This window comes from Rhinolophus sinicus, linkage group LG12 (genome assembly GCF_036562045.2).
Source record: "Rhinolophus sinicus isolate RSC01 linkage group LG12, ASM3656204v1, whole genome shotgun sequence".
Classification (NCBI taxonomy): domain Eukaryota; kingdom Metazoa; phylum Chordata; class Mammalia; order Chiroptera; family Rhinolophidae; genus Rhinolophus; species Rhinolophus sinicus.
In genome coordinates, this window is record NC_133761.1 from 30,907,194 (window position 1) to 30,925,853 (window position 18,660).

At 40.0% G+C, this 18,660-nt stretch overlaps 1 protein-coding gene across 2 annotated transcripts in view; it reads right to left on the bottom strand.

Moving 5' to 3' along the window:
- The window catches only part of SPAG1 (sperm associated antigen 1), a 60,929-nt gene that overhangs the window by 8,945 nt on the left and 33,324 nt on the right, over nt 1-18,660 (bottom strand). The window contains exons 11-15 of one of the 2 annotated variants that reach the window (XM_019757642.2): nt 14,456-14,851; nt 13,965-14,064; nt 8,050-8,202; nt 3,838-4,004; nt 1,037-1,169 (exon numbers count right to left, since the gene is read on the bottom strand). In XM_019757642.2, the coding sequence (XP_019613201.2) occupies nt 1,037-1,169; nt 3,838-4,004; nt 8,050-8,202; nt 13,965-14,064; nt 14,456-14,851 (949 nt within the window). Of the gene's footprint in view, nt 1-1,036; nt 1,170-3,831; nt 4,005-8,049; nt 8,203-13,964; nt 14,065-14,455; nt 14,852-18,660 lie in introns of both variants that reach the window. The other variant, XM_074316847.1, reaches the window with a different exon arrangement.

Consider the following 18,660-nt stretch of genomic DNA (forward strand, 5'->3'; position numbering starts at 1 on the left):
AGAGAAGGGCTCACAACTGAAGAGAAATGTAGAAGGTAAGACACCTGAGCTTCTGACAGACGGGGAGAGGGAGGCGTGGGTCAGGGATGGTAACCCATCCTGAGTGCAGAAGCGGGGAGTGCTCAGGTCCGAAGCTCAGAGACAGAGCTTTGGGGGCCATCACTAGAAGGTGATAAATGGAGCTTGAGAGAGGATGAAATGGCCAGAGAGCGGAGAGCGGAAAAGGAATCTACACCTTTAGTGCCCCAAGGATACCAAGGAAACAAAAGCCTGAAGAAGAGGAGAGCCAGGCAAGTATAGTCTCTAGGGAAAACCGAGTGGCCTTTAACGCCCAACACCGCAGAGCTGAACAGGAGAAGGGCAGAAAAATACCTGTTGACGTTAGTGACAAATTTTTGGCAAAAAGGTTGCCAGTAGAGGAAAACATGTACAAAAACAAAGCAGTGAGAGGTTAAGTTGAAAAGAATTCATCTGAAATAGCTAGAAAAACTCATGCTGTGAGTCCCTACTCTTTAGGAACTATATTTCTTCCTTGTCACCCCATAATCTACCTAAAATTCCCCAAATCACCATATTCTAGATAATTTTACCATAATATGGTAAAGATGACACCCGAGCAGCATTCCAGAAAATCTCTCTGTCCATTCCTACTGCACAAAGAGGCTGGTCCCTTACCTTCAAACTTCCAGAGAAAAGGGGTACTTACTACACTAATTTGAAAGGCAAGTGATTCCTGATTCCTGTTGCTATCGTGGAGGACAGTGTTCAGACACAGCCAGCCAGCCAGTCAGGAAGGGTCATGACGGCCTGCAGAACACGTGACTCTGACCCCGACAGACCTCCCACGCCCACCAACGTCACGTGCTCCTTTTTCTCCAGAACTCTTATGCCCCCACTTCTTTAAAATACACTAACTTAGGACAATTTGCTATATAAATTCTCAGAACTTTGGAAAAAAACTTTGACCATTAATATGTCTATATTTCTTAATAAAAAATATTAACATAATAAATACATAAGGTTACAAAGAACTTGCCTGTTTGTATAAATGGCACATTCCTTATTGTTAATCTTTAAGCATTCACTGTATTTACTAAGGGCATCTTTATAGTTTTTGTCCTTTACACATTGATTTCCTTCTTCTTTAAGGGTTTTAAACATTTTCTCATCTATGAAACCCAAAAAATAAAAAGGAGGAAGTTTTCATATAAGCAGGTCTACAAAATCTTAAGTACATATGTAAAAGCAAATCTTCTATTGCAAATTAACTTGATCCCATACCATGCAGAGCTAAAGTCTAAATGGAACAAAACTTTGTATACAGATAAATTGGCTGTAAGTAAAAATGATTATACAATTTTGACACTTTTATTTTCAAGTTAGAAAATAAAATACAAGTAATTCTACCATTTTCGCCATATTGGTATGCCTTCTTTTCTCTGCTGGAGATATAAATATCTAGTGTTTGGCTGAATAACTATTTCACAAAAAATGAACAAACCCATTAAAGCCTGAAGAGTTATTTGTCCAGTACCCAAATTTCCTTGGAAAATCACACCTCCTCCACTCTTTGCTCCTGTGGTTTAAAGCAAATCCCACTCTAGCCCTACCTTTTGGGGTAATCTTCGTTTCATCAATCAGCATGTTATATTCCCTTGGCCACAATAATCTAATAGGTCAGGGGTGGGCCTACAAGAGCCAATGAGCCACAATAAGATTTTTGTGACAGTAAGGTAATTCTTGCTCTTTCCCGTGGAACAGGAGGATGACAGGAGGAGCTATGTTGCCATCCTGTGAGACAAAGGGAGAGTCTGTCTGGGAATGAGGCCAACATAGCAAAAGAAAGGCCAACATAGAAGGCTAAGGAAGACAGTCTGAGTCCTAAATCCACCCTTCCCTGCAGCTACTCCACCTGTGGACTTTGCCACAATCAGAGCCAATAAACCACCTTTTTGCTTAAGTCATTAACAACTAGGTTTTCTGTTATCTTCAATCAGAGTCTCAACTTTTATCAGTACCTACTGTCTTGCAGTGATCATGGCTAACTCCCTGCTTGGGATCCATTACCTCCTTCCTAGGAGTACCAAGCAGCCATAACCCCTCTCCTATTCAGCCCATGTATTCAGGGGAAGCTGACCCTACTGATCAGGAACACAGACCATGGTAAGCCAATCTGGGCATGACATTTCTTCATCAGAGGGGCTGGCTCAGAAGTGGGCACATGGCCCATTCAAATAAGTACCAATAGAATTCGAGCCAACAGAACAACAGGATTAAAAAAGCTACAGCTTTGGGGTAATATATTCACTCATTCTAAAATTAATGCCACCAAAAGCAATGGTGTCGCTCTCCCATTGGATTGATATGAAGACATGAGGCCTAAACTTCTATGGTTTTATTGTTTCTGACCAGAGCCTGAGCGCTGATGAGTCGTGTATGATTTTAGAGCCTGTCTGGGCCCTTTCAGTTACATGAGACAAAACCATGCCTTACAATTTAAGTGTTACTCGCAACCAAAGTTTTCTAACACACATAAAGTTATTAACATTTAAAGTTTTAAATCTCTGTAGTAGCTTTATCCTATCAAGTAACTTGACATAAAATAAAAATCCTTAACTTAAAATTTAAAATATACCTTTAAATTCTGTGACCTAAAAATCTTGATAGATGTAGTGAATTTATAGTATAAACTGGAATGTAAATGATAATCTTACTTGTCCATCTGTACAAACAGCATGAAATATTAGTTAATTTTTCATCTTTTATTGCTAATAACAGAACATTTCTGCCTAATATTCCATAAGATCCCACACAACGGGGCCAAATGACACTCCCCACAAATCCTGGTGTACATCAGCCCTAAAATAAAATATTACAGCGGATTTTTTTCTCCTCAATCTGCTGAAAAACTTTCCTCAAGCTTTTCTCCCCCCCAATGTTTGTAAGCCTTTGGTACCATTCTCCCTAATAATCAGCACACTGTGAACAGAAAAAGCGGCTTATACCTGTGCTTCTGATTTGCTGTCACATATCCACAGTATGGTTAGCACATACACACACTTTCTTAATAATAACCAGCTACCCTTCGCTGAGCCAACACTTTGTGCCAGTCCTCATTAATAATGGACTCAAGAAAATTATAGAGCTCTCCGTCATTTTCCTAGGACTGCTAGACCATCCAAAAGCCTTGGCAGATGTTCCCTGTATCTTCCTTCTAGGCAATGGACAGGATGAGGGTCTAACACTCGCCACTGGGAAGTCACGGCTCAGGAATTTCAGAGTGTCTGCAAGATGAAGCTCAACCTGGGGAACATACACGGAGTTCCTAAACAGGCAGGAGAAATGGGGCCTGCCTTCAACTGGCTTTAAAATAGAAAGAGTGAAGGCACATTTATTAAACACTCTGCACAAAGCAATGAGGTAGGTACTATGGCAATGAAGATATGTTAACAACCATGATATAAGATAGAAGGAAGTGCCTGCTACGTAGGTGTTTATGTTGTATGCTGCTACTTCTTAATAATAATGCTAACTTAACCTCTATGGAGGTTACTATAGTCTTACACAGTCAGTACGTGCTAAGTATTTTATATGCATATCTCCATTCATTGCTGAGAAAAACTCCATGAGATAGTTACTAATATTTCCCCCTTTCACATACACTAGGACACTGGAGGTAGGTAGCAACTTCTTAAGACTCTGTAGCTAGAAAGAAAGAAAACGGAGTCTTAACTTAATCTGACGCCTCAGTTCATGCTCTTATTCTTCTGCTTTACTCTGAAAATATACACACAGCTCAAAATAACCCTCAGGAGAAACGAATGTAGCTACCCCCACCTCTGATGTCTGGTAGGTGCTGGCTGCAGGAATCTCTCACTTGGTGTTGGAGCATTTCTGCTGCAGGTCGCCAAGGCTGCACTTGTGCAGAAGTGGGCACAGAAGGAATGGGTGACAGCTTCTCCCGCCAGCTTGGTCCATCCAGATCCATTAAAATTCTTGTTATTCTAAAGAGAAAAATGAGTTTTCTCTATTGATCATGCAATTTGCATTTTATATTACCAAAGATCATATCAAGAGTTAAGATTTACCAAACAAAAAAAAGAGTAAGATTTACAAATGTTGTGCATTTGTGTACTTCCCTGTAGAAAACACACAATCTTGAGCTGTTTGCTGTCCACATAAATGGTCTTCAAAAGGACTTTTAAAAGTTGCCAAAACTATGTAACTTTAGATCTTTTTGTATCAAAAAAATAAGTAAATAAGATTTCTAATTGGTTTAATTTTTTAACGTATATGCAATAAAATGTTAATTTTTTGAGAAAGTGAATTATAAAACTAAAATTTAGGAGGCTAGAAGAAATGTCCCCACATAACGTTTAATATAATTACTAAATTGGTAATGTATTACTCTTGAGAACACTCAAAAGTACTTTAGAATTTCTATGCCCAAACTGTATCGTACAGCAGGTGTACAAGACCAGCTCCTAAAACTGCCACATGTAATATTGCTTTTTCTTAAAACATTTACATGTGGTTTAAGATTCTGTTACCTTGTATTTTTTTTATGTCTAAAATTATCCCCTTATTTTGTTTACATATGCACAGATGAAAGAATAGGACATGGGAGTCCACTACGAGGGCCCTTATATTCATAACATTTACTAACAATAGCCATGATAAAATTCAGATTAACATTCCCGATTAATTCTCATCATTTTAAAAATACAGAATATTACACTTTTATGAATCTAGTTTTAAAAAGGGTCCTCCCCAAGACTGAAGGTTTATTGGTAATTAATAGTTAACTCAGTAGTACTTTTTGTGTGAAAAATTTTTGTATTTACATAGAGATAGATATAATACACAGTTTCCCTGAAATTTCAATAGTGATCTTTGTTTATGATAACCAAATATCATGTATTTTAGTGTAAAAAACAAATTTGAACAATAATATATAACCATCCACAACTGCAGAAGAAAAAGAAGCTTTAGAAAAAAGAATTTTCGAGCAAAACTTGTATTACCAGCAGAGAGGAAGGAAGGAGCAGCTGAAAAGAGATGATGTGTTGCCAGGGAGTAAATAAGTATATGCAGGGAAATTTAACATATAAGATTCCTGGAGAGGAAGAGAGGAATATGGTTAATGGAAGGCAGAAACAAAATAAGCACAAACGTTTAAATAAAAAAATAAAAAAAGAAGTTGCTGTTGCTTAGATGGAAAAGCAAGCACAACTATGGGATTCACAAAAAGGAATACCGCAATTTTGAAAGCGAATATTTTGTAGAAAAATATGTACGGCAAAACCAAACAAAGCCTCCTCATCATATTATAAAATGATATATCAGCATGAACCATTCAATTTAAAAAAATGAGTCTTAAAAGTCAATTTGTACAAAGGAAACCTTATGAGCATATATAAAAAGTATAATACAATCCTCAAAAATTAGACAGAATTACCCTATTACCCAGCAATTCCACACCTATGTACACATCAAAAAGAACTGAAAACACGTATGCAAACAAAATCTTGTACCCGAATGTTCATAGCAGCACTCTTCACAACAGCCAAAAGGTAGAAACACCCCAATGCCCATCAACTGGTGAATAGATAAACAAAATGTGATCCATCCATACAATGGAGTGTTACTCAGCCATAAAAAGGAAGTGCAGATACATGGGACACCATGGATGAACCCTGAAAACATCTGCTAAGTGAAAGAAGCCAAACACAAAAGGCACATCTTACGATTTAATTTATATGAACTATCCAGAATAGGTAAATCCATAGAGATAGAAAGCAAATTAGTGGTTATCAGGGGATGGGAGAAGAGACAATGAGGAATGACTAATGGGGACAGTTTCCTTTTGGAGTGATGAGATGCTTTGGAGCTAGATACAGATGATGGTTGCACAATATTTTTAATGTACTAAAGGCCATTAAATTGTACACTTTAAAATAGCTAATTTTATGTTATGTGAATTATACTTCAATTTTTTTAAAAAAGTATAATGTAGAACGTTCAGAAGTGAGAGTAATCAGTCTCTCAGACATGTATTTCTCCCTTAAACCATTCAGCCTATCACTTTGAACTAAAATACCTTTTCGTCCGGCCTCTTTTCTCTGTCAGGTACTACAGGTTCAGGTGTCTTCCCACTTTGTTTCACAAGCATTCCTAACTCTGTGAGAAGATCCTACTTTCTCCAACTATCTCGGAGACTACCAGACAACAGATGGGCAAATTAAAATCAGAATCCCAAAGAACAAGAGTGAACTATGCTCTCCCTGTTGGAGAATGAATTCATTCAACACATTTTTACTGAGGATATCTACTGTACAAGGAACTGTAACTACAAAGATGGATAAAACACAATTCCTGACCTCAAGGAACTCCTAGTAGAATAAGAGAAAACATTTTTACAGAAAGAGAGGGACAGAGAATTTACAAACAATATGAAGACGGATAATAAGAGAAGGCAGTATTCTGGTGGCATGAGGAAGGAAACCCAAAATGCATGCACGGTGTGGGGAGGAAGAGATGGGGGGGGCCAGGGAAAGTCATTTCCTAGAAAAAGAATGTCTTCTCCTAAAGGATGAGAAGGAATTAACTGGACAAGGAGGAGGAAAGGGCCTTTGGGCACATATGAGGCCACAAACTACCAGCAGTGGGGCAGCTGTGCAGCAGGCAAATGGCTTGGCGAGCTCCCAGATGACACTGACTGATTTTACAAGCTCGAGATCAAGGAGGCGGTAAATGCCCAAGGTTTGATCTAGTTCCACTCTAGATCCACTAACCAATATATATCCATTTCTTCCAGTTGGGCTGGGATCAGACAGGTTCTGTGTGACAACAGAATGGAACCTCCAAGGAACAGCTGTCAGCTACATACAGTTCTAACAGTTTTCTCCAAAGTGCGGTGGGACCATGTGGTGAGCTAAGGCATGATTTTAAAAACGAATTAATCCGAAACATGCCATTCTCATTTCTACAATTTTGCTCAAGGTTTCCTTATATTCAATCAGTGCCCTTGAAAGACAACCTCAAGTGCTCTCTCTCACCTACAACTATAGTCCATACAAACATGGCCTGACCTCTCTGTGATCTCCACACCTTACTAATAAATTTTCACACTTGGTGATAATCTATCTTATTTTAACTTCCCCCCTTAGCTATATTCTAGTTTGCCTAAAGACAGAGACTGTCATTTTATCCCCCCTTTTGGGAGGAGTGGGGCATGGTACACTAGACTGATACAGGGCACAATGTAACACAAATACTGAAGAAGTTAAACTGTGGACAAATGGGATCAGAAAATATTATACATAACTGGAAATGCTATCCAATTAGTAATTTTCAAGTTTCATCGGCAAGCAGTTTATAAAGTCTGGAAATTCTTACCTTCCCATTCTCACTCAGGGGGTAAGTAGGTCATAATATAAATTAGATCCAAATTCTTTGCAATTTCACCATTATAAATTGACACTCATTCTAGATGAGTGTCTAGTGCAAGGGCAGATAATACAAATATCTAGCAGGCTCATGAAGACATCCATTCTCCTGAGGAGAAACAAAAGATGTTTCCACGGACAGCTGTGGTGCCAACGAACACAGGAAAAGATTTAACATGGCAGCTCTCACTACATTTTTTTATCTTGTCCTATAATTAGCAGTGATTTATGACATCACTGAAAACACCATCCTAGCCCCACAGATATTTACAAATACTAAAATTAAATTCTGTGCATTTCGAGCAACACAAAAGACCCTGTGCTATTAAATAAATAAATAAATAAAATATTCACTGAACAGTGATAAATGGTCCAGAAAACAAATATAAAGATATTAGAGGACAACTCAGAATGTATTATGGGATAGTTAGAAATTAAGTTAGAGAGAACCATTTGGTTTTGATGGAATGAAAGAAGGCAATCATTCATGTAAAATAACTGAGAACACTACAGACATCGTTCTTGAAGGAGGGAAAGAAAAAAATCTAATTATATTGTAAAACACCTAGACCTCAGAGGTAGCTGGCTCAGATCAGGTTACCTATTAATACTGTCATTTGCTATCTGGATTCCGCAGTCTATTTGCAACACTGTTTTATAATCCACATAAGCTTTCTGATACTGCTCCAAAGTTTCATAGGCCATTGCTCGTCGAAGAAGAGGTTTGACTGAGAATGGATGAAGTTCCAGAGCCCTAAAGAAGACAAAAATACTACATGTCATTTGTTTTGAAATTATTCTTTAACTTATACTAACTGAACGTATACTGTAGTACTGGACTCTCAAATACATACCTACCTGATATTTCATCTTAGGAACCTGGAAACATACCAAAAAGGCAAACCCAGAGTAACACAGCAATAAAATCTGTGGTTACTTTCTTTTTTTAAAAGGAGTACCAAAGCACTTTGGTATTTACCCTTTCCCCCACAGAGCACGGGCTTGCTGGCAGCAGGCAGTGCCTCACCACCCCTATACCCCCCACCTTAGCCCCCCACACACCCTCACCCTCCCCTACACCCTAACAGAAGCCACCAGGCAGAGTAGGCTTTCAGCAGATTCTTGTTATTGGCCCAGGTAAATTTTTATTTGCACCTACATATTTAATAAAGCACTTTAGCACAGAACCACAAAAACTTGCATTACTGTTTGAAAATCAACTAAAACTTAATACAGTGTATTATGATTTACTTGCTGCCAAAGGGCTTCAAAAATAGACCAAAGGGGGCCGGCCCGGTGGCTCAGGTGGTTAGAGCTCCGTGCTCCTAACTCCAAAGGCTGCCAGTTTGATTCCCAGATGGGCCAGTGGGCTCTCAACCACAAGGTTGCCAGTTCAATTCCTTGACTCCTGCAAGGGATGGTGGGCAGCGCCCCCTGCAACTAAAATTGAACGTTGCACCTTGAGCTGAGCTGCCGCTGAGCTCCCGGATGGCTCAGTTGGTCGAAGGGCATCCTCTCAACCACAAGGTTGCTGGTTCAACTCCCGCAAGGGATGGTGGGCAGTGCCCCCTGCAACTAGCAACGGCAACTGGACCTGGAGCTGAACTGCGCCCTCCACAACTAAGATTGAAAGGACAACAACTTGACTTGGAAAAAAGTCCTGGACGTACACACTGTTCCCCTTCCCCAATACAAATCTTTAAAAAAAAAAAAATAGACCAAAGGGAATCAAGGAAGCAATTATACAATGATTTATATCATGAATTTTCGTCTTGTACATTTAGTCTATGAAGTATTTCCAATATCACTAGAGATACATTTCAAGGTTATATTCCTTGGTTTTGTTTGAAGTAATGGTTTAAAGCTACTGCACTACTTACTGTACTTCATTATATTCTGAAATAAAGTATACAATCAAGATTGTATTGATAAAAGAAAATACTGTATTCTGAGTTTTAATAAAATTAACTAAAGCTGTACAGATGTTCTCCCTGCAGAGACTCTATGAGCAGCTACTTTGTATATAACCCACTAATGAGTATGCACCAGGCTGTCCACACTGGGGACTGCAGGTTTGCTCTTCTGGTTAACTCTTATGCTACAAGCAGTTTACATATCAGGTATTTAACTTGCTTCAGAGAAAGCATGAGCAAGGGCTGCTTCACTTTTTTTCTCAGGAGGCTTAGAGATCGGCTGTCTCTTCCCGTCTACAGTGACCTGGTGAGGAGGCTCTGATGGAACACCTGCTCCACACTAGTCACTGCAGACTTTCTCATCTAATCTCACAAGCCTGCAAGATAATTTTAATACATGTATGTTCATTTGCAGGTGAGGAAATGGAGAAGCACCTGGGGCAATATGCCCATGTGTCAGTTCTTCTGAATTTAAGCTTCAGGAGGGCAAGGGCATTGCCTGTCCTGAGCATCACTGTATTCCCAGCACCTAAATCAATACCAGGGCCACAACAGGCACTCTTCAGAGCCCACACTCTTTCTACCGGAAACATATACAGAAACACTACAAATAAAGGAACTTGGAGCCACCTGCCCCTTGGGCTTCTTCACAATTCTCCAGTGTACACGCAGCAGTACCTGTGGGTGTGCTCCCGGAGTCGGCACCACAGTTGTTGTTCTAGCAATGTCATTAAACCTAATTAGCTTCAGTCTCTGAAAAACAACCAGTTTTGCTCTGCCTACTGTGCTTCCCCGAAAATAACACCGGGTCTTATATTAAGTTTTGCTCCAAAAGACACATTAGGGCTTATATTCAGGGGATGTCATCCTGAAAATCATGCTAGGGCTTATTTTCTGGTTAGGTCTTATTTTCGGGGAAACACGGTAGGTGTTAGGGTTGTGGGTGATTTTAATGATCTCCTTTGTGTTGTACTGGGTTTTACATTTTTTTTCTACAATAGGTACATGTTAGTTTTGTAACCAGTAAGTTATTTAATAAACAAAATTAAAATCAAGTAAAAACACTTAAACGCTAGAAAACAGATCTCTGGGCACCTGTACCACTCACTGCCTTAAGTCTAGCTTAGTTTAATGCTTAAAGGATATTAACACCATGAACGTGACTACCCCCATTTAACTATAGACTTCCCAAACCCAGGCACTGTTTATGCATTCAAGGTGGACCTGCAGCAGGTGTGGCATCTAAAACTGAGTGAGATGATGCATTGAATTCTTAGCACTCCCCAGGATAGTAAATGCAAGGTTTTTTCTCTTTAACCATGATTCTGAAAATAAATGAACTTATAAATGGAAATTCCACAAAGGAAAAAAAAAGCATCCATTCATAAAAACAAACACAGAGAACTTTTAAACCAGAGCTTACAAAAGCTTAACTATTCAAGTTACACAGTTAAGACCCTAAAGAGTCTTCTAATTTCAAGTGTTGGAGAGCAGCAAGGACAAGCAAAAGCAGAGAATTACTATACATCATTCATTTTACTGAGTCTGTCGAAATAGTCTCAATGGAAAGCCACGGAAAGATTTTTGGTGTGGTTCATATAACGCAAGGTTATCTGACAGATGGGAAAAGTGAATATTTTTTTTTTTTTAGCTGATGAACAATTATGAGAATAAAAAGTAATTTCTATAATAAAAGTTTTAAATGTTTGCTTAGGCATCATAACCCCATTTCAAGTTTCACCTGGAAGCCTAAAACAGAAACATGAAGACGTTGTGAGGAGAGGGGCAGCGCCTGGAGCCCCTTGAGCGCCTCCAACACTTTTTCCACTCCCTGGGAAACACCTCAGAGGAACTGCTTCAGAGAGTCCCCAGGAGTTTATAGACAACTAAAATCAAGTACTTTCCCCCCGAAACGCATAAAAAGTTATTTTTACAGGTAAATCTATGAAAGTTATTTCAAAGGTTTCCCCTCTCCTTTATTTAAATTTTGCCATGAATTTTTCATTTTCAATGTTTGATTCCTGCTACCGCTTGTCTTGTAATAAGGGCTTATGGAACACAAAACAACTCTCCAAGGAACAAAGATAATTAACTGAAAAACTGAAAAACAGGCTTCCTTTAAAATGTATGCAATATTTTTTGAAGTGAAAATACCATCATATTTCTAATAAATGATCCTAGTGCATACAGATTTAAATATATCCATGTTTCAACATGTTCGCAATAGTAAATCATGGTTTCCTCTCATTAAACTGAGTTTGAGAATCACTGCTTTGGAATAAAATCACCCCATACCCCTTACACTGCCACTCATGTGCCTGGTAAAGAAAACACCTAAGTAGGTCTGTCTCTGTGGAGGTCAGTACTTGGCTTAGAACACAACACTTATCTATAGACAACTTAAACCACTACCCACCTCCCTCCCCAGCAGGCCATCTCTCCCTCAAAACAAACCTCCATTCTAGCCTCCTTGGACACCATGGCTGGAGACCCATCTTTGACTTCCTCCTGGGTCTACACTGAGACCCAAGTTTTAGCAGGAAAATGTCCGCCACCTTAAACGATCTCACTTAAGGACAAAGTGAGTCCACTGTTTTACAGTAGCCCTATCTGTAGGGGTTCAGGATTTTAAATAGAGACTTGAACCTCACTCACTGTAGGAACACCTAAGACAAGTGTGAAGGGCCATGTATTAGCAACAGGTACTTGAGCTGAAAGGCTTGAAGAGAACCAAAGTTTTGCCACTCAGAAAACTGCGCCTTTTGGGATATCTGTTTTTAACCTGGTTACTAAGACACAAAAGACTTAAAAAGAACCTTTGACCTTCTCCCCTATCCTGCTCAAGAGATTTAGATAGAAAAACCTGCTCCAGGAAAGAAATTTTAACATATTCACCTCACACTAATTTGAATTAAGTATGGTAGACAGGAAGGCCTCTCAGGGCCTGTTTACCAGAACTGCTCCTCACAGGTGTCACACTGTTTCTGGGCTGCCTAGCAAATATTTACCTGCCATGTGTGCTCAGCTTACTTTTGAAATGTAATATCCTCTCTATCCCCTTTCTCATCTAAAATAACATATATACCCAATTTTACCTCATCTCACTGTCTTTGGAATTTTCATGCTTCTGTGAATTCGCCAAGCGCATGTATTCAAATTTGATTTTTTCCTGTTAATCTGTCTGTTACTTTATTAGCCCAGCTAGAAGAATTTAGAAGGTGGGAGGAAAAGTATTTTTTTAAGCCCCCACAGGTTCTTGCCTGCAAATTGCAAAGTGCCCGATATTGTGCAAATTCACATAGTCTTGTTGGTTATTTATGGGCAGGGGTAAATGACATCTGGCTCTCCCGGGGCCAAAAATGTCCAGATTTGTGGCATTTGCCCATTGTTATGGTATTAGTACTCTAACCATGGCACAATTCAAGCTACAACTTGACTTCTGATCACCTCACAAAATCCTGAAAATGTAACATAATTAGTTGTGTGAGCTAGCACAATAGTGGATGGGGTTTGAAGTAAGGCCAGAGTAAATATAATTTATTTAAAGTTTGAATACGTAGAATTGGCAAAAAATCCAAGTGCCTCAGACCTTTTTTTTAACTGCAGGCAGAGATATTCCAAGTTTTAACTCATATTATTAATAATAAACTGATACTACCAACGGAAAAAATAAATTATTCACCTTATAATCAGGGTGTCCACATAAGTTACTGTCCAAACTAGGGCTTCTGAGAGTGAAAGAGGGTGATATTAATAATTATACCAGAAAAAAGGAGTAAAGCAGGACTGTGAAGGGCAAACTAGGACATACCACTACTTATTTTTTAGATGCACTAAGTGACTTCTTTCAAAAGGGCTTTGGAGAGGCTTATTGCTTAATGGTAAAAGAAAACAATACTTTTTCTTTATGTAAATATGTTCCTCTATGTCAGCATATAACTGGTTGAGTACCATGGGTGACTACTGTCCTCGATGGATGCAAAGCTGTATAAAACACGGTTCCTGACCCCAAGAACTTAAAATCCAATGCAGTGCATGACACGAGGACCTACGAGTGAGAGTGCAAGTGCCATAGATGTGAAGATGACCAGGGAACCTGAAGGCGACCAGGTAAGAGGAGGGGGCAGCCGAGCTGGGATTTCAGAAGCAAGGGTGTGTAGAGCACATTACAGAGAGTGGACCAAACGGGAGTAGAAAGCTTCTTTTGGGGACAATGTGGTGACAGGAGTTTATAATTATCTGGAAAACCATACTGAACTAGTGAACACCTGTTTGAAACAGTCTGGACAAAACAGTGCTTCAAGAAAAGTTATTCTGATGCCACAGTGGATTAGAGGAGGCAGAGAGTAGTTAGAAATCTTCTCCAGTAATCTAGGATTGATATAAAGAGAGCATGAATTAAAGTGGTAGAAGTGGAAATGAAAAAAGTTTGTACAATCTTTTATAACTGTCTTCCTATATGTGACAAAAGAATTTATGAATTAACATACCGTAAAACTGTCTTAAGAAATTACTCATGCAGAAAACTTAGGAGCTGTACATATTACATTCACCACATTGAAATGTAACAATCTCTCGACAAACCTGAAAATGGGCGATTTACCTGTTACAATCTTGAATGCAGCCACTGCAGTTTCCTTCCTTTAGGTAACACGCTGCTCTATTTGAATATAAGATACTTAGATCATCTGCACTTCCACTTCCTACAATCACATTTAATTAAACACAATTAAAATCCATTAGCAAAATCAGATTCACCAGAATTACAAGACGCCTGAGGTCTCCAGTGGCCCTGAAGTCCCACAGTGCTGATAATGCAGAGCTCCGATGAGCTGTGGATGCCAGCAATGGCCACAGGGGGAAAGCCCGCAAGGGGACAAACTTGCCTCGCCAGGGCACATGCTACGCATTCCAAGGCACAGACTGCTCGCGTAGGTCCAGTCACACACCGCCCTCGGTCACCGGGAAAGAATGTACAGACGCAAGTGTCTGTCATTCAGGAGGTGGCCTGCGCCTCTCCCGCTGTTGCCCCTTTAGGTACCGTGAGCCTCAGCCCGTGGGGTCCAGGGAACGCGCGGGGTGCAGCTCACTTACCTGCTGGCTCCAGCTGCGCTATCGCAGCCGAGTACTTGAGCGCCGCCTCGGCGAACTGTCCGTTTTTGAACAGCTCGTTGCCTTGGCTCTTCAGGCCCCCGGGGCTGACCGGGACGCGGGGGGCAGGTGACGGCGCGCCAGGACCGGGCGACGCGTTGGCCGCGACGGGGTCCCCAGCGCCCCGCCCGCCCCCTGGGTGCCCGTTGGCACCGCCCCCCGTCGCCAGGGCCCGTGGGCGGCCCCGCTTGTCCGCACCGACCCCCGGCGCCCGGCTGCGCCGCTGTGCGCCCCTCTCAGGCCTCTTGCCACCCTCGCTTTTGCCGGTCAGCTTCTTCTGGATGTTGCCCATGGCGCGCGGCTCGGAGGTGCGCGCGGCTCCCGCCGGCTCCGCGGTCTCTGTGGGAAGTGTATGCGGGAAGCGAGTGTTTGCATCATCAGTAGGAACTACCGCGGCGGCCGCGGGGGTGCCCGGCGCAGAGGCGCGGCGCCGGCTATCGCGGGGGTGGGTCGCGGGGGAAGCCCGGCGAGCGCCGCCCTCTCGGGCGGAGTCGGGCGGCTCCCGGCCCTTCCGGGACCTGTCAGCCCAGAGTTCACCCCAGAGACCGCGAGCTCCCGAGCGCCTGGGGCTTCCTGGGCAGACAGAAGCCAACCCCTTATTTAACTCTTTAAAAGCTGAAGGGCTTGTGACATGAAAACAGGCATTTCAAAATCATACTCTCGATAAAGCATACCTGTGGAGGTAGAGTATACAAAATACCTACTATTCTTTTCTTTCATTTACAATTTATGAATGGATGAGGTTACTACAATTTGAATACAATTGCACCCAAGGTTAGTGTACCCTTTCCTTATGTTAAGGACTGGGACAGAAAGATCGTTTGAAGGAAAAAAATCCCAGTGATTTTTAAGTCATTTTAAAGTGAATTTAGCAAAGAAGTCACATAAAATAGGCACCTGGTTTTTAAAGTGAACCTTAAAAAAAGTTTTCCATTACAATTGTTAAGCCATATTTAGGCCAGGAGCAGAAACCTTATCTTAAAAGCCATCTTGTCTTGATCCAGGCTTGCTTTATCTCCTAGGGCCCTGGGGCAGGCCTGGGGCCAGGGTGTGGAGCTGGAGGGCTTGGCCATGCCCTGAAACCCTTTGTCAATGAAAACCCCTGAAGCATTGAAGGGGGAACAGCTTCATTCACCCCCTCCTATAAAACTCCACATCCCTCTTTGTTCGGGAAGGTTCTGATCTTCTCCCTCAGCTCTAGCCTGACCTCCCACAGCTCAAACACACCAAATAAATACTAATAGACTAATCTTGGTCTCCCAAGACTCATTGCTCCACTCATTCCTCCCACGGTGCCTAACAACAATGCCTTATTCAAACTTTAAAAATTTTTTGATCTTGATTGAAAGATTTCAGGTATTAATCTTAGCCTTAATAATTGGTTATGAATCTACTTTTTTAAAATATAAAGTGATGTATAAATATTTCATTGATGAGTGTCTTATCAATATTTTAAACAAAGCAATTCATCCTTTTGTTAAAGAATCACAGGCGCAAAATGGCATCACTTGTGCTAAAAGCTCACCACACCAAACCTAGATTTAACACCTGATCTAATTGCAATTTCAATCTCTCCCAGAAATATAATCTTAATCAACCAGTACGGAAGTTTTTGGTCAAGCACCAGTAAAGTAGTCTGTCACATGTGCCTTCACTGTTACACATACCCTCCCTCCCCCCAATAGAAAGCAGAGGCAATCTGCATGATCAAAACCCTTCCCTGTTCTCTTTCCCTACCAAAAAAAAGATGTCCTGGCCCCAAAATAACCCTTTCTTTCCTTTCACTAAGAGCTCCATTGCCCCACCTAGCCTCCTAGCCTGATTCATGAATGCTTAATTAAAGCCAATTAGATCTTCAAATTTACTTGGTTGACTTTTGTTTTTTAACAACGTCAAATTAAAAGCACTTAAATACAGAGACTCCCAAGCTTTCTAACAAATTCTAATCTGATTTTTAATGGATATACTGTATTTTGCATTCTGTTACACAAATGGTAAAGCCAGGATTCAAACATCAAGACAGAGGGAATAGAAAAACCACAAGTATTTAAATGAAACTCGGTGGTCACCTTAAGGCCAGCACTGACTGAGTTTAAAAACACACAAATAAATACAGTTTTCTACACAGGGGAATAGCGTCCAATTTTGGATCACTAACCAAAAAGGGCTTAATTGTTTTTTGTTAAAAAAAGGTCTTGTTATCATGATAAATCCCTAGATTAGACCCAGTAGGATTATTAAAGCAGGCTCCAGTCTTCATCTGGTATCTGCTACTCAAGTCCCCACCAGGAATAGAAAGGATGGAAGCACAAGTCAGTGTCAGCAGAAACAAAGGACAACTTAGTATTACTGTCCATTCCCTTGTATGTTGCCCCTTCAAGTCTGACCAATACTATTACTAAATAGCTAGTTTATTAAGCTAGAACTTAATATGGGTCAAGACCTTTACATACAATACAATGTTCCATTATCATTAATCTTCATACCAGAGTATTATCCCACTTTACAAAAGAGGCAAGAGAGACACAAGGAAGTAGCTAAAGAATTTGCTCAAGCACAGATAGCTAGAATTCCCAGCATAACTGGGATTCAAATGAGATGAACTGAATGCAAAGTCATACCTCTTAAGATTGAAAAGCCCTGAACAACTTTGCTAGTCTCTGCAAAGGTAAACAGAGGCCAGAACATGAAAGACCTGTGAATCCTGTTGGGTATTGCACTGTCTGTAGGACATTCCAGAGGTGTTGTTCAGGGGCTGGCTCCCAATGTAGATCAGAGGAGTGGCCTTATCTAGAGACACTGACTTAGGAGTTGCTGGCTTATAAAGGATCATGAACTTTGGATGTGAATTGGGTCACGCAGATCTTCGAAAGGATCCCTTAAGGGATGATCAAAGGAAGAATATCCAATGAAGATGGAGGAGTACCTACAAATGAGAGAAATACAAAGAGGGCATACTGCCTCTGAAACCAAGAAGAAAGACTATTTCAGGGAGAAAGGCGTCAACAATAACAAACATCAAAGGAAATAATGGCCAACAGTATCATTTATACCAGGAATAAAGAGAACCATTAGATCTAAAGACCACAAGAACTTCAGTGGCTTTGAGTGGGGTAGTTTGGGTAGTTGGTAGATGCAAAAATCCTCAAAAAAATAAAAACAAACCAAATCCAATCACACATTAAAAGGATTACACGCCACTACTAAGTGGGACTTATCTCAGGAATGGAAGAATAGTTCAACAGTAGATAAGCTAGGCAACACACCACATTAGTAGAACATGGGGAAAACCACATGCTCATAACTGAAAGTGAAAACACATTTGACAAAATCCAACATCCTTTCATGATAAAAACAATCCTAAAATTAGAACAGAAAATAGAAGTGAAACTTCTCAACATGATAAAGCACATTTATGAAAGACTCACAGCTAACATCATACTCAATGGTGAAATCCTGAAAGCTTTCCCCTGAAGATCAGGAACAAGACAAGGATGCCTTTTTCACTACAGCTACTCAACTTTATATTGGAATTTGTAACCTGATCAATTAGGCAAGAAAAATAAATAAAAGCCATCCATATTAGAAAAAAGTAAAACAATCTCTCTTTATAGATGATATGATTATATATAGATAGATTCTTTAGGATTGCATATATAATATATAATAATATAACAATATAGTTATACACTGTATTATATAATGTATAATTATATACTTACATATGTAAATATATAAAACATAATTATAATTAAATGATATATAAAATTATAATTATGTTTTAATAATACATATGTATATATATTCCCAAAGAATACACACACACACACACACACAACACACAAACCACTATTAAAGCTCATCAGCAAATTCAGCAAAGTTTCAGGGTACAAGATCAACATACAAAGATCAGTTGTTTCTACACATTAGCAGTGAACAATCCAAAAAATAAATTACAATAACAATTCCATTTACAATAGCATCCAAAGGAAGAAAATATTTAAGAATAAATTAATAAGGAGATGAAGGATTTGTACACTGAAAACTACAAAACACTGCTGAAAGAAATTAAATAAATGGAAAGATATTTCTTGATCATAGATAGGAAGACTTAAAGGTTAAGAGATCAATACTACCCAAAGTGATCT